Source organism: Leucoraja erinacea, chromosome 17 (assembly GCF_028641065.1).
Source record: "Leucoraja erinacea ecotype New England chromosome 17, Leri_hhj_1, whole genome shotgun sequence".
Classification (NCBI taxonomy): domain Eukaryota; kingdom Metazoa; phylum Chordata; class Chondrichthyes; order Rajiformes; family Rajidae; genus Leucoraja; species Leucoraja erinaceus.
The window spans coordinates 3,177,261-3,191,955 of NC_073393.1; the positions used below are offsets into that span (position 1 = coordinate 3,177,261).

General features: G+C 44.7%; 1 protein-coding gene across 2 annotated transcripts in view; it reads left to right on the forward strand.

The window, feature by feature from the left end:
* Window positions 1–814: 814 nt before the first annotated feature.
* lonp2 (lon peptidase 2, peroxisomal) overlaps window positions 815–14,695 on the forward strand; it is a 31,895-nt gene continuing 18,014 nt past the window's right edge. The window contains exons 1-7 of one of the 2 annotated variants that reach the window (XM_055648388.1): window positions 817–1,052; window positions 1,119–1,177; window positions 4,419–4,644; window positions 5,786–5,917; window positions 6,575–6,697; window positions 8,275–8,453; window positions 10,181–10,275. In XM_055648388.1, coding sequence (XP_055504363.1) covers window positions 873–1,052; window positions 1,119–1,177; window positions 4,419–4,644; window positions 5,786–5,917; window positions 6,575–6,697; window positions 8,275–8,453; window positions 10,181–10,275 — 994 coding nt within the window. In that variant the 5' untranslated portion in view covers window positions 817–872. Of the gene's footprint in view, window positions 1,178–4,418; window positions 4,645–5,785; window positions 5,918–6,574; window positions 6,698–8,274; window positions 8,454–10,180; window positions 10,276–14,695 lie in introns of both variants that reach the window. The other variant, XM_055648387.1, reaches the window with a different exon arrangement.

Genomic DNA, 14,695 nt, shown 5'->3' on the forward strand with positions numbered 1-14,695 from the left:
AACCTCTGGGCAGTGATTCTGAATTCTTGAGTATGGTCCTAGCCTGGAAAAGAGTGATTTGGGGCAGGAAAATAGTAAATTGGGGCGTATATCTAAATATAATCCACATAAATGAGCCTTTATCTGCTGTGATGCTTGTTGTAGAGTTTTCAATAATTCTTGAATATGGTATTAGCCTATAAAGGGGTAATTCTTAATTTTTTTTCATGGTTTTAGCCGTTAAAGGAGTAATTTGGGGAACATAATTAAATCTAATCTGCACAGAGAAGCCTTTCACTGCTTTAATGCCTGTTGCAGGGTGACTGCTTTTGACCTTTTGGATGGTGTTTCTCAATTCTTGAACGTGGTCATAACCTGGAAAAGAGTGATTTGGGGCATTTGTTAAAATGTTATCCACACAGACGAGCCTTTTCCTGTTTTAATGCAAGATTGCAATGGAAATGGTTTCTGGGCAGTGATTCTTGAACATGATTTTAGTCTGCTAAAGAGTAATTTGGGGGATAGATGTAATACAATGCACGCAGTCAGATGAGACTTTATTTGCTTTTATTGCAAGGTTGTAAGTTTTTAGAGGCTTTGAACCTCTGGGCAGTGATTCCTGAACATGGCTTTAGTCTGCTAACAAGAGTAATTTAGTGGGCATAGGTTTAAATACAATGCACACAGTCAGATTAGTCTATTTATGATTTTATTGCAAGGTTGTAAGCAGTATCTTTGGTTGTAAGTGTTTGCAGGGTGAATGGTTTTTGACCCTCTGGGCGGCGTCAGTGTGCACAGACCGCGGGGGTGGCGAGGAGGAGAGGAGGGGGCGAGGCCGAAGCGGAGAGCTAGGAGGCAGCGGCGGGGCCGAAGCGGCGGCGGCGACAGGAGAGATGGAGCGGATCACGGTGAGGCTGCCCGAGCGGCTGCCGCTGCTGCTGTTGGCCGGGGACGAGGTGCTGCTGCCCGGATCCTCGCTGCGCGTCGGCGTGGACTCGGCGCGGAACCTGCAGCTGGTGCGGGGCCGCCTGCTCCGGGGGAACTCGGTCCGCAGCACCATCATCGGCGTAGTGCCCGGCCCCGGCCCCGGCACAGGCCCCGGCCCCAGCACAGGCCCCAGCACAGGCCCCGGCACAGGCCCCGGCCCCGGGCCCAGCGGCGGCGGCGACCCGGACCAGCAGCTGCCCCGGCTCCACAGGTAGGCCCGAGCCCCGGCTCCACAGGTAGGCCCGAGACCACAGGTAGGCCCGAGCCCCAGGACCACAGGTAGGCCCGAGCCCCGGGACCAACGACAGGTAGGCCCGAGCCCCGGACCACAGACCAGCGACAGGTAGGCCCGAGCCCCGGCTCCACAGGTAGGCCCGAGCCCCGGGACCACAGGTAGGCAGGTAGGCCCGAGCCCCAGGACCACAGGTAGGCCCGAGCCCCGGGACCAGCGACAGGCAGGCCCGAGCCCCGGGGACCCCACAGGTAGGCCCGAGCCCCGGGACCACAGGTAGGCCCGAGCCCCGGCTCCACTGGTAGGCCCGAGCCCCGGGACCACAGGTAGGCCCGAGCCCCGGGACCAACGACAGGTAGGCCCGAGCCCCGGGGTAGGCCCGAGCCCCGGGACCAGCGACAGGTAGGCCCGAGCCCCGGCTCCACAGGTAGGCCCGAGCCCCGGGACCACAGGTAGGCCCGAACCCCGAGACCAGCGACTTCACAGGTAGGCCCGAGCCCCGGCCTGGGGTCAGCACTGGCAATAGGTAGGTCCGAGCTCCAGGGCCCCATTGCAAGTAGGCCTTAACAGGTAGGCCCTAAAACCCAGGCCCGGAGTCAGCACTGGTAACAGGTGGGACCAGCAACAGGTAGGCCCGAGTCCCGGGACCCCGCTACAAGAAGGCCCTAAAACCCCAGGCCCGGGATCAGCACTGGCAACAGGCAGGCCCTGGGCCCGAACCCTGCATAGGTAGGCCGGGAACCAGGCCCGGGCACGGCCCCGTCTGCACAGGTAGGCCCGAGACCCACTCCCCAACACAGGCAGGTTTGGGGTAGCTCCAGCGATGGGTGGGCCCGTGCCCTGCTCCCCTACACAGATAGTAATAGGCCCGGGGTCAGCACCAGTAACAGGGAGGCCCAGGGCCTGCTCACCTACACAGGTAAACCCGGGCCCTGGACCAGTCAGACAGCAGGTGCTACAATTCTCCAAACCAACAACACTACAATCATTGCACTGTTGTATTTATGTATGATTGTGCTTATGTCTCGTATAATTTTGCAGGATTATATGCAAAACAAAGCATTTCATTTTATCTAGTTACATGTGACAATAAAGTACTATTGAACTGCACAGGTAGGCCCAGGACAAGTGACAGGTAGCCCTAGGCCCAGGGTCAGCCTCATCATCTTCAATAGTTATGCAATGGTGGTATCGGCTAATTAATTCTAAAGACAACCAATCTAGACCAAGAGCAACTATTTGCATGTAATCTCCCCGCAGTATCATGTAGATACATTTTTATTAACAACACATCTCTATAATACTAAAACTCTTTGTCTTTGTGGCTGTGTGTGTGTCAATCTGGTTAATTTTCCTATTTCCTCCAAACGCTAGGCCACAGCTTTCCCATTTTCACACTGTCTACACACATTTTTCCCGTCGAGGCGATAAACATCTTCCCGTCACATTCCCACCTATATTTCCGAACTTATTAATCATTTAAAGTTTTAAAAACAGCCCGAAAACCCATTTCGGGGAAAAAAATCCAAGTGACATCACAATCCACTCGCTAGGCAGGACGGGACACTCCGGGGGGGGGGGGGGGGGGGGTGTGGCACTCCAGCGCACGTCACAATGCATTCAGATGGCAGGCGAGCCTCTCTAACCCCCCCCCCTCCCTCTCTACCTCCCCGCCCCTCTACCACCCTCCCTCTCTATCCCCCCTCCTTCTCGAGGGAGTGGTGAGTATTGGGACCAATTGGTGTGGTGGAATATTGCGTTCGGGGACCTGCGTTCGGGGACAGGACCCAACGAGTCCCACTTGGTCTAGTTGTCTTTAAGATTGAAGCTGCTCATCACTTGAGAGATACACACAATGCTGGAGTAATTCTGTTCCTGAGATAAGCCTGCAGACAGGGGAATGCTTTAAAAAAAAAAAAGAGCTACGTATATAATGTGAAATAACCAAACATAAAGCAGTTTGTGGAGCAGGCACAAAGTAAGATGTTAATGAGAGAAGCAAAATTATGAGCCATTTGTAGAGCTATTTGGAGATCTGCTCAACAACAGCACGGGTTAAAATGAAGGAAAGCTGATTTCAATCCAGTTACATCAGGATAATCTCAATGGACTTCAGCCTAGTTTGAAAACTTTGGAGCGAGCTTGTTTGTTTGTTTAGCCTAATCTATATAACGTGACCAACTTTATAAAGAATGCATTTAATCACCTTTGCTAAATTTAAATAAGAAATTTAAATTTCATAGAATAAATTGCCTATATAATTGGAAAAATAGGTAATTAAGAGGCAGGGAAATCATTTGTACAGGACGTGACTGAAGATTTCTATCCTGTCCTCACTCTTGTTGCAAATTCATTTATTCCTTCTAGTCCGGGTAGGGTTGCAATATCTGTTAATTTCAAAAATTCTCCCAGTATTTCGTTAGTTTAGTTTAGAGATACAGCGTGGAAACAGGCCCTTCGGCCCACCGTGTCCGTGCCGACCAGCATTCACCCATGCACTCGTTGTATCCTGCGGACTAGGCAATTTTCAGAAGCCTAGCTTCAGAAACTTGCGCGTCTTTGGAGATTGGGAGGAACCCAAGCACCCGGAGAAAACCCACGCGGTCACAGGGAGGACGTACAAACTCCGTACAGACAGCAAGGGTAGTCAGGATCGAATTGGGCGCTATAAGGTAGCATCACAGTAGAATTTATCTAGACAATTTACATGCCTTTGTTTATTTTTTCACAATTTATTGACAGGCCATTGGGAAAGATTTTTTTCCTCTCTCTCGTTTATCATATTATTTACAGTGTACTATGTTTACATATTCTGTTGTGCTGCAGCTAGTAAGAATTTAATTGTTCTTTCTTAAACATATCTTCTTCTTGCGTATAGCATGCACAGCCTAAAGTTGTAGGACAGCTTGTTTAAGAAGGAACTGCAGATGCTGGAAAATCGAAGTTAGACAAAAGTACTGGAGAAACTCAGCGGGTGCAGCAGCATCTATGGAGCGGCGGAAATAGCAATGTTTCGGCCCGAAACGTTGCCTATTTCCTTCGCTCCATAGATGCTGCTGCACCCGCTGAGTTTCTCCAGCACTTTTGTGTACCTTGTAGGACAACTTGTTCTATTTGACTGTGCATGCTGGGTTTTACATCACGGCATTTCTTAAAAACAGCCAATTCACACTGTGTGCATTTTGAATTTGGTTGTTGTTTCTCTCATGTTGGTGATTAGGATCGGAACAGCGGGTATTGCAGTGCAGATAGTTGGGAGTAACTGGCCAAAGCCGCACTACACACTGTTAATCACGGGCCTATGTCGATTCAACATACTCGAGGTGGTGAAAGAGAAGCCGTTCCTAGTCGCTAAAGTGGAACAACTTGACCACCTAGAGGAATACGCAGATGGTACTGGGGAGCTCAGTGACCTTTCTCAGGAGTTCTACAAATATGCGGTACAGGTCTGTATAAAGTGTTCTGCATTCACACTTGTCATAGAACTTCCATAATTGTCATGGATCAATGTTAGTCTGATGCAAGAGCTGTGTAATGAGTTATGTTTCTATTTAGCAAATTGTATTTATTACCCGTGTTTAAGAAGGAACTGTAGATGCTGGAAAATCAAAGGTAGACAAAAGTGCCTCTTGTCTAGGAGGAGCAGCACCTCATATTCCACTTGGGCAGTCTGCACCCTAGCGGCATAAACATTGAATTCTCCAATTTCCGGTAGCCCTTGCTATCTCCTCCCCTTCTCAGCCTTCGGGCTCCTCTTCCTTTTTCCTTTCTTCTCTCCCCTCCCCCCTACCCAACATCAGTCTGAAGAAGGGTTTTGGCCCGAAACGTTGCCTATTTCCTTCGCTCCATAGATGCTGCTGCACCCGCTGAGTTTCTCCAGCACTTTTGTCTACTTTGTATTTATTCCCCACCATGGTAAATTTTAGCTGTGCAAGGAGAAATTAATGTACTATTGAAAGATACAGCATGGAAACAGGCCCTGCGACCCACCATGTGCTCTGACCGTGTGGGTTTCCTCCGGGTGCTCCGGTTTCCTCCCACATCCCAGACGTGCGGGTTTGTAGGTTGATTGGCCTCTGTGAAATTGGCCCCAATGTGTAGGGAGTGGATGAGAAAGTGGGATCACATAGAACTAGTGTGAAAGGCTGATCGGTGGTCACGATACACACAGATAATATACAAATTTGATTAATTAATAACCCCAAACCTAGTGCAAAGAAAACCCAAGGTTCTTAGTGCAACCAAAGGCAGTTCATAGAAAATATTCCAACTGACTCCAACTTGGTATTTGGGGTGAATTGGTTAGTAACCCTGTAAAACTCCATAAAGGGAGTGTTTGATTTAATGGTGAATTCTTTAATCTTGTAAAACACTCACACTATACCCTTTATCATATATCTGTACGCTGTGGATAGCTCGATTAGTAATCAAGTATTGTATTTCCGCTGACTGGTTAGCAAGCAACAAAGGCTTTTCACTGTACACGTGACAATAAACTCAACTTAAACCTAAAAAAACAGGCACTGTTGACAAAGCCAGGACACATGCTGGAAATCGTGTAGTAATGGGGGAATTGAACCTTTGCAGCTGGTGGAAATGCTGGATATGTCTGTACCTGTGGTGGCCAAACTGAGACAGTTGTTGGACAGCCTTCCTAAAGATACCTTGCCCGACATCGTGGCATCAATTATCCGCACCAGTGCTAACGAAAAGCTCCAGGTATGTTTGATTTAAAATGTCCACTTCAAGCTCAACGTGGAGCCTAAATGTTAAGAATTCATGAAGGAGGTTGAATAACCATGGACTTGAAAATTAAAATGGTTTCATGAACATCCTTTTTTTTGCTCACAAGAAATGCAATTTACAGCTCTGCTGCAGAAAACAAATTGGGCTTGAAACTAATAGTCACGTGTGGAGTTGGGTTAAGCTGTTTGTTTGCCATGGATCCCCCTTTGGGAAATTCCAAAGCTTGTGAAGCCTTAGATTGCATTGGGTGTTGCAAATGTCCCTCAGACAGGGACCTTAAACTGGGTAGTAAGGGTAAGGAGGAGTGGTGGAGTCTATATATTGGGGAGTGGGAAATATATGTTACTTAAAGGGGCTCCCCTGAAATACATGGCACCATGCATTTTGTTTTACTTGAATATGAGTGAAGAACAGCATTTCCAATTCTGAAGTTTTAAATGTTGAAAGGTTGGCATTTTATCGTAACATTTGATAGTGTTATAATTGTGCAACAAATGATATGCCTTTTAATTTGCATAATTGCATGGAACATTTGCAGGATGCAATTCGAGTCTGTGATCTGTAGATGTAACACTTTTGGAACATTTCAGAAATACCTATTACTGTTTTGATCTTTGCTTTGGTGCACAGATACTGGATGCTGTTGGTTTAGAGGAGAGATTTAAGAAGACCATTCCGTTGCTTGTTCGGCAAATTGAGGGACTTAAATTACTTCAAAAAACTCGCAAATCCACGCCAAGTGATGAAAAGAGGGTAGGTATCCGTTATTCTGCAAAAATTATTTAGTCCATTAAACATCAGTGCTGGAGACTGCAAAACCACAAATTATATATTTTTTATTTGAAAGTAAGGGTACAGCATAATAATGGACAATGTAAAAACTGTATTAATTGTTGGCCAAAGGCAGTTTAAAAGTTTTTAAGAAGGAACTGCAGATGCTGGAAAATCGAAGGTAGACAAAAATGTTGGAGAAACTCAGCAGGTGCAGCAGCATCTATGGAGCGAAGGAAATAGGCAACGTTGCCTATTTCCCAAAGGTTTCGTCCCGAAACATTGCCTATTTCCCTCGCTTCATAGATGCTGCTGCACCTGCTGAGTTTCTCCAGCATTTTTGTCTACCTGCAGTTTAAAACCTATTGAATGGTTGAACATCAAAAAACTTTAGGCGCTGTACCCTGCAAAACCTACCTTTTTCTAAAACCATTGCAAAATGGACAGTCTGTGAAATATTTTCACTGCTTTAAATATCATATTGTGTGCTATACTTGAGCTATAATATTTTAGCTTGTTTAAATATCTTATTCTTTGCTATATTGGAGATAAAATGATTTGGCATGTCAGTGAGCTTGTGGGTTCCTGTCAAATTAGGAAGATAGTCACAAAGTATGCGGTAACTCAGGCAGCATCTTTGGAGAAAAAGCTTTGGGTATGGATCCTTCTTCAAACTCACATTTGAAGTTGGAAGAATAGTCACGACCTGAATCATCGCCCATCCGTTTTCTCCAGAGATGCTGCCTGACCAGCTGAGTTACTCAAATACTTTGCGTCTATCTTTGGTATAAACCAGCATCTGCAGTTCTTTGTTTCTACATTACTGTCGATTTAGGAGTTTGCCTCTTGATTTAAAAACTTGCGGTAAGTTTAACTGAGTTCATTGGTGTTGTAAAGTGTGCACTATTTCATTCCAATTCTATTTTACCAAAGGCTGTACTTTTACATTTTTTAACAGAACATATTTGGATAAGTGTCAGCAGAAGTGATCGCTTGAGAATTTCAATGACATCCCACAGTTAATGTAGCCTCTAAGATAATGGTGTTGATTACTGCGGGGAGGTTACATGGATAAAAGTTTTTTTCCACCTATACAGTTTAAATCCACGACATCTTTTTATCCGTCTGAAGAAGGGTTTCGGCCCGAAACGTTGCCTATTTCCTTCGCTCCATAGATGCTGCTGCACCCGCTGAGTTTCTCCAGCACTTTTGTGTAACCTTCGATTCTCCAGCATCTGCAGTTCCCTCTTAAACACAGCTTTTTATCTGTCTGTCGATTTTTCAATGTAACCTTAATGTGGTTCTCAGGCTTCTGTTCAAAATCGCATTTGTATACAATTTGGCGCACGTAATGCAAATAATTGTTTCCTGAATCATCAATTGCATTATCTCCAATTCATGTTTCGGAAACGCTCGTTGTAACAGAACTGCCTGTATGCACTTCTTGGTAAATGTTCTGCAAAGTTTTATTGCTGTGGAAACAGCTATCCCAATTAAGTTGTGATAACTGATGTTAGAGATCCTGTTGTATTTACCAGAGAATTATTTGCAACCATTAGATCGTGACCATCCGATCTATTCGAAAAAACAACCAGATTCCAGGAGGACAGCTGCACTTGGATGGTCTGGAGCAGGAAGATGATGATGATGGTGATGATATCGTCATGCTGGAAAAGAAGATTAAAAGTACAAATATGCCAGAGCAAGCAATGAAAGTTTGCATGAAGGAACTCAAAAGGTGCGTAATTAACATTTGAGTAGCAATAGTAACTACTTTTGTGGCAGCATTGAAACTTCATGAACTAGGTACAATTTTTTTATAAGTAGCAATATTATTTTAAAGTTTACTTGCTTCCTGATGGTAGGAGTGAAGTGAGAGCGTGGCCAGTGTGGATGGGTCTTTGATATTGGCTGCCTTTTTGAGGCAGCTATCATAACTGGAGCAGGGCGCAACCAGCCAGAAGAACCGCTTCAGCTGGGATTCACACTGATCTGGTCTGGGTATAGTGAGTGTGGAGAGCTTGTTTCCACTAGCAGGAGAGACTAGCACCAGAGGTCATAGCCTTAGAATAAAAGGACGTTCCTTTAGAAAGATGAGGAAGAATCTCTTTGGTCAGAGAGTGGTGAATCTGTGGAATTCATTGCCACAGAAGGCTGTGGAGGTCAAGTCAAAGGATATTTTTAAGGCAAGGATTGACAGATTCTTGATTAGTATGGGGGGGGGTCATGGCTTATGGAGCGAAGGCAGGTGAACGGGGTTTAGGGGGAAAGATATATGAGCTTTGATTGAATGGCGGAGTAGACTTGATGGGCCGAATGGCGTATTTCTGCTCCTTGCTGGAAGAAACAATGCGATCCAAGAGCAGGTAGCTGAAAAATTAGGAGCATTGAAATATGTGTCCCATTATGATTTTCTAATTCCCCTGTTACCACATGCCCACTGATAGATTCTAGTATTTTCTGTACAAGTTCCGACATCCAACAGGTTCTTGAGCTGACCCAGGCAACCCCCGATTCTACCGTGACAATGAAACACCACAGACCACCTAGTGCACGACTGTGGACTTTGTTTTGTTTTTTTTTCTGATTGTGTTTTGCATTAATGTCCTGTGTTTATGCACAGTCGTCTTTTTGCCGTCTGGCAGAATTTTATGTGTAATTTTGTGGACAATTTATGGATAATTTGTTTTTCGTGAGCCTGTGATTTTGCCACAATTAAGACTTTCATTGTACCTGTGCCTCGCTGTAATTGTGCATTTCACAATAAACTTGACAATAAACAAATATAACCGCCAAGCTTAATTGAATAAATTAAGTGGCGCAGTGGTAGCGTTGCTGTTTTCCACAGAGCAGTGACACGCGTTCGACCCTGACTGTGGTTGCTGTCTGTACAGAGTTTTATTTCTTTTGCACTAAATGTTATTCCCTTTATTCTGTATCTGTGCACTGCGGTCAGCTTGATTGTAATCATGTATTGTCTTTCCGCTCACTGGATAGCACGGGACAAACAAGCTTTTCAATGTACCTTGGTACACGTGGCAATCATTAACTGAACTGAAGTGAGTGTATCAATGTAAGAAGGTAGACAAAAATGCTGGAGAAACTCAGCGGGTGAGGCAGCATCTATGGAGCGAAGGAATAGGTGACGTTTCGGGTCGAGACCCGAAAGGGTCTCGACCCGAAACGTCACCTATTCCTTCATCAGTCCGAAGAAGGGTCTCGACCCGAAACGTCACCTATTCCTTCGTCAGTCCGAAGAAGGGTCTCGACCCGAAACGTCACCTATTCCTTCATCAGTCCGAAGAAGGGTCTCGACCCGAAACGTCACCTATTCCTTCGCTTCTCCAGCATTTTTGTCTACCGTCGATTTTTCCAGCATCTGCAGTTCTTTCTTAAACGTATAAATGTAAGAACTCTCCACAAACCATGTTGCTTATATTTTTCCATGGATTTTGCCATTTACAGGTTAAAAAAGATGCCTCAATCAATGCCAGAGTTTGCTTTAACCCGGAATTACCTGGAATTAATGGCAGAATTACCTTGGAATAAAAGTACAACGGGTAAGAGACTACTCCCTGCAATCTTGAAACTAAAAAGTAAATTTAAACAGTACTCTGAGCTTTTTTTGAGGCAGTTCTATTGTAAGCCAGTGAGTTCTATACACTGAAGGGCCTGTCCCGTGGTACGAGGTACTTCAGGAGTTCTCCCGAGTTTTCCCCTGATTCGAACTCGGAGAATGTCCGTAGCGGGTCCGTAGGAGTTCGTGGATGTCCCGTAGTGGCTCGTTATTCTAACGGTGGGTACTCGGGAAATCTGGTAAACTCGTGACGTTTTTTCAACACTGAAAAATATCCACGAGTAAAAAAAAATACTCATGATGAAAAATATTGTTACTTTTTACTCGTACGAGCCACGACGGGACATCCACGAACTCCTATGGACCCGCTACGGACATTCTCCGAGTTTGAATCGGGGGAAAGCTCGGGAGAACTCTTGAGTTACCTCGTACAGTTGGACATGCCCTAGAGTAAATGTTGAGCGGGGCAGAAAATGAAGTGGGATATTTTAACATTTTAATTCCCAAATAATTTTGACATCTGTTCAAATTCCTGTCATGGTTCCAGTTAACTTTTGGAGAAACCGTGTATTAGGTTTGACATTGATGTACATTCCCTCTTTTACTACTGTACCTCAGCTGTTCGCAGTGTGGTCTGGACCCTGCTTCCAGGGTTAGGGAGTTATACTTCAAGTTGCACAAATTTGTCTTAAACATTCCTGTAGCAGCAGCACCGGAAAAGGAAAACGCACAAATGTGAAATATTTTTATCATTCCTCATGCATATAAGTCTATTCAAATTCTGCAAGCGCCCTGTGAAATGCAGGAATCATTAGAACAGGGTTATTGTGGAGATCTTTCATCTCGCTCATGGCAGCACTATTTTTGTTTTCTTGTGTCTCTCATTATTTCTATCCTCGGCTAGCATCATTTGCGCTTGTATCTATTGCACATTGTTTTATTTAACATACAAAGTCCACGCCAATCATCGTTCACCCGTTCACACTAGTTCTATGTAATCCCACTTTCTCGACTGTTCCCTACACACCGGGGGCACTTTACAGAGGCCAATTAACCTACACACCTACATGTCTTTGGGGTGTGAGAGGAAACTGGGACGAAACTCACAGGGAGAACGTGCAAACTCCACACAGACCACTTCTGCGAGTTCGAATCAGTGAATTAGGATCGATGTGGCGCTGTGAGGCTGTGGATGCTCTTGTATGTGGATGCCTCTGGGCTGAGGGAAGTGAATAATGATGCTTGTGACAAAGAGATTAAAAGTTGTGATATAAATCATTGCGTTATGGAAGGGTTGCGTTCCTAGCAAATCCCCAGCATGAAGCATTCCGGCAATAACGTGAGAAATATATCGTGTTCATCTTATTATATTTTATATATAAAATTCTGGCAGAGTGAATTACTTGTATCTCAATTTTCGGGCAGTGATTGGTGAACTCAGTAAGGGTGACTTTCCAATACACAAACTGCTGTTTGATGGGGGTGCACTATATTCTCGTTTGCTGTTCCTTTGTAGGAGGAAGTTTAGAATTATTTTTTTTTAGGACAAGAATTTGCATAGGTTTTGGTAAGTGAAACTACCAGAACATTATGTGATTATATTTTTTGTTGAAGTATAATGCAAGGCTTAAAAACTGAAACAGTCCAGCATTCTATAACTGTGCACAAGAGCACTATTACTATCACTTTTATATATTGGGAATAGCACGATATACAAAATACAATATACACCACGTTTCCCTCACAAACTTTCTTGCCATTTTAAGACAAAGTGAACACGTTCTAGTTTTCATATAATGCAGTAAAAACCAAGTGGGAACAGTTAAAATACAATGGGTGGGTAAACCAGGCATGCATTTATATTGCGGTTTATTTATTTCCCCTTGCTAGGGGTTACTGGTGATGGAGCATTTGTGGCTGAAACCTGTAGATATACAGGGGCTTGTGGTCCCACAGGGAACTATTGAAAACATTAAAGAGGAGAAATGTATAAATGGTAGGCACACTTAGTATTGTATACTCTGTAGGTAAGCAGATTCCCTTTGGCTTATCGTGCTGAGTTATGGAACTGAAATTAAGTTGGCAAAATTTATTTGTAATTTATTGAACTTTCTTTTGTTTATTGTGTTATCTATGATTCAGATTCAAACTTTATTGTCATTGTGCAGTGTACAGTACAGAGACAACGAAATGCAGTTAGCATCTCCCTAGAAGAGCGGCATAGAATATGAGCAATAAATAAATATATTTCCGTGCATACAGTCATAGTAGTGCAATTTTATTTTTTCCTGGTGGTAGGAGTGTCTGGGGGGGGGGGGTGATTGGCAGTCACCGAGGTACAGTGTTGAGTAGTGTAACAGCCACAGGGAAGAAACTGTTCCTGGACCTGCTGGTCCGGCAACGGAGAGACCTGTAGCGCCTCCCGGATGGTAGGAGGGTAAACAGTCCATGGTTGGGGTGAGAGCAGTCCTTGGCGATGCTGAGCACCCTTCGCAGACAACGCTTGCTTTGGACAGACTCAATGGAGGGGAGCGAGGAACCGAGCGTTGGGCAATTTTCACCACCCTCTGCAGTGCTTTCCGGTCGGAGACAGAGCAGTTGCCATACCATACTGTTGCAGATACATGGTAAGGATGCTCTCGATGGTGCAGCGGTAGAAGTTCACCAGGATCTGAGGAGACAGATGGACCTTCTTCAGTCTCCTCAGGAAGAAGAGACGCTGGTGAGCCTTCTTGACCAGAGTTGAGGTATTGTGGGTCCAAGAGATGTTGCAACTTGTGAACATTTTAGAGTGTGAGGTTGAGTGGAGTGAGGTTAGGAGTAATATTCATCAGCTTCACTGTAGGGCACCTTAAAGCAGGGTCCCCAGGCACTGGAATCCTAATAGGATGAAAAGCCCACAGGCTGGTGTGTTGTAGTAGTCACGGTGATCGGGCAGTCTGCTCACCTGCTCACGGGATGCAGTGATGCTCAGTGGAGCAGGTTGGCTGGGAAGTTGACTGATCCCCATGGATATGCTTAAGAAGGAACTGCAGATGCTGGAAAATCGAAGGTAGACAAAAATGTTGGAGAAACTCAGCGGATGCAGCAGCATCTATGGAGCGAAGGAAAAAGGTGAAGGTTTGGGTCTAAACCTTGGGCGAGGCAGCATCTGTGGAGCGAAGGAAAAAGGCGACGTTTCGGGTCGAGACCCTTGGGTCTCGACCCGAAACGTCGCATTTTTCCTTCGCTCCACAGATGCTGCCTTACCCGCTGAGTTTCTCCAGCATTTTTGTCTACCCATGGATATGCGATCAGGTAAATCACAGAGGAAATGCCTTGATTAAATAAACCACTGTAAAGAAATGTTCCTTGACATTCCCACTAAAACTAGAAATTGGTTGGTTTTTTTTTGTGAAGAAACATGGAACTGCAGATGCCGGTTAATACACAAAAAGACACAAAGTGCTGGAGTAACACAGTAAATCAGACGGCATCTCTGGAGAACGTGGATAGGTGACATTTAGGGTTGAGACCATTCTACAGACTGATCTTTGTTGGCATTTTTTTTGATGGGCCAATTGCCTGCCTTTTTGATCCTCCCATCCACCAGTCTTTCAAATTCTGCCTATTTTCTGTGCACTTTTTTCCCTTGTATTGGTATGTTTTTGTTGCATTTAATCTCATACGATATTTCACAGCAACAACTCCTACTTGTATCTCATTAAATCCATTACAAATCACTCCGATTTGAAGGGGTTAAACTTTTGTAATGCCTTGCGTAAAAATTGCTTGCACTAGTGCTGCCTTTTAAACCTTGGGGATTTGCTATAAATACAGACAAAAGTGCTGAATGTAGTAGTTAGTCTTGTGGAACACTCTTCATATGTTCCTGCGGATTGTGCAATTCGCACAGTAGCTTGATGTGGTTGTATGCTTTTTGCTGAGTTGTAATTTATCAAGTGGCTGCATTCACTTGATTGTTGATGGGTAACAGGAAGATGATGTTAAATTGTGCATGCTAGAAGTCTGTGCTTGTGTAATGGGCTGAACTGCAGCAACCATTCCCTGTTCATTTAGTAGCTTTGGAGGATCAAACCTGCAGTAATTCCCATTAAAGTCATAGAGTTGTGCAACATGGAAGCAGACCCTTTGGCCCAACTTGCCCATGCTGACCAACATGTCCCAACTACACCAGTCCCACCTGTCTGCATTTGACCCATGTTCTTCTAAACCTTTCCTTTCCACGTACTTGTCCAAATATCCTATAAATGGCTAATTTAAATGTCTACATTTTTACATTTCAATGTATTTTTTGCAGAAGGATTTGTGTCTAGTGAAGTTGCTTTATGAATGGTCCTCTTCGTTCAGTGCCGTTAATTCCCTTTGTTCAGTAATCTGGAAGCTGTCGTTTTTTTGCTAAT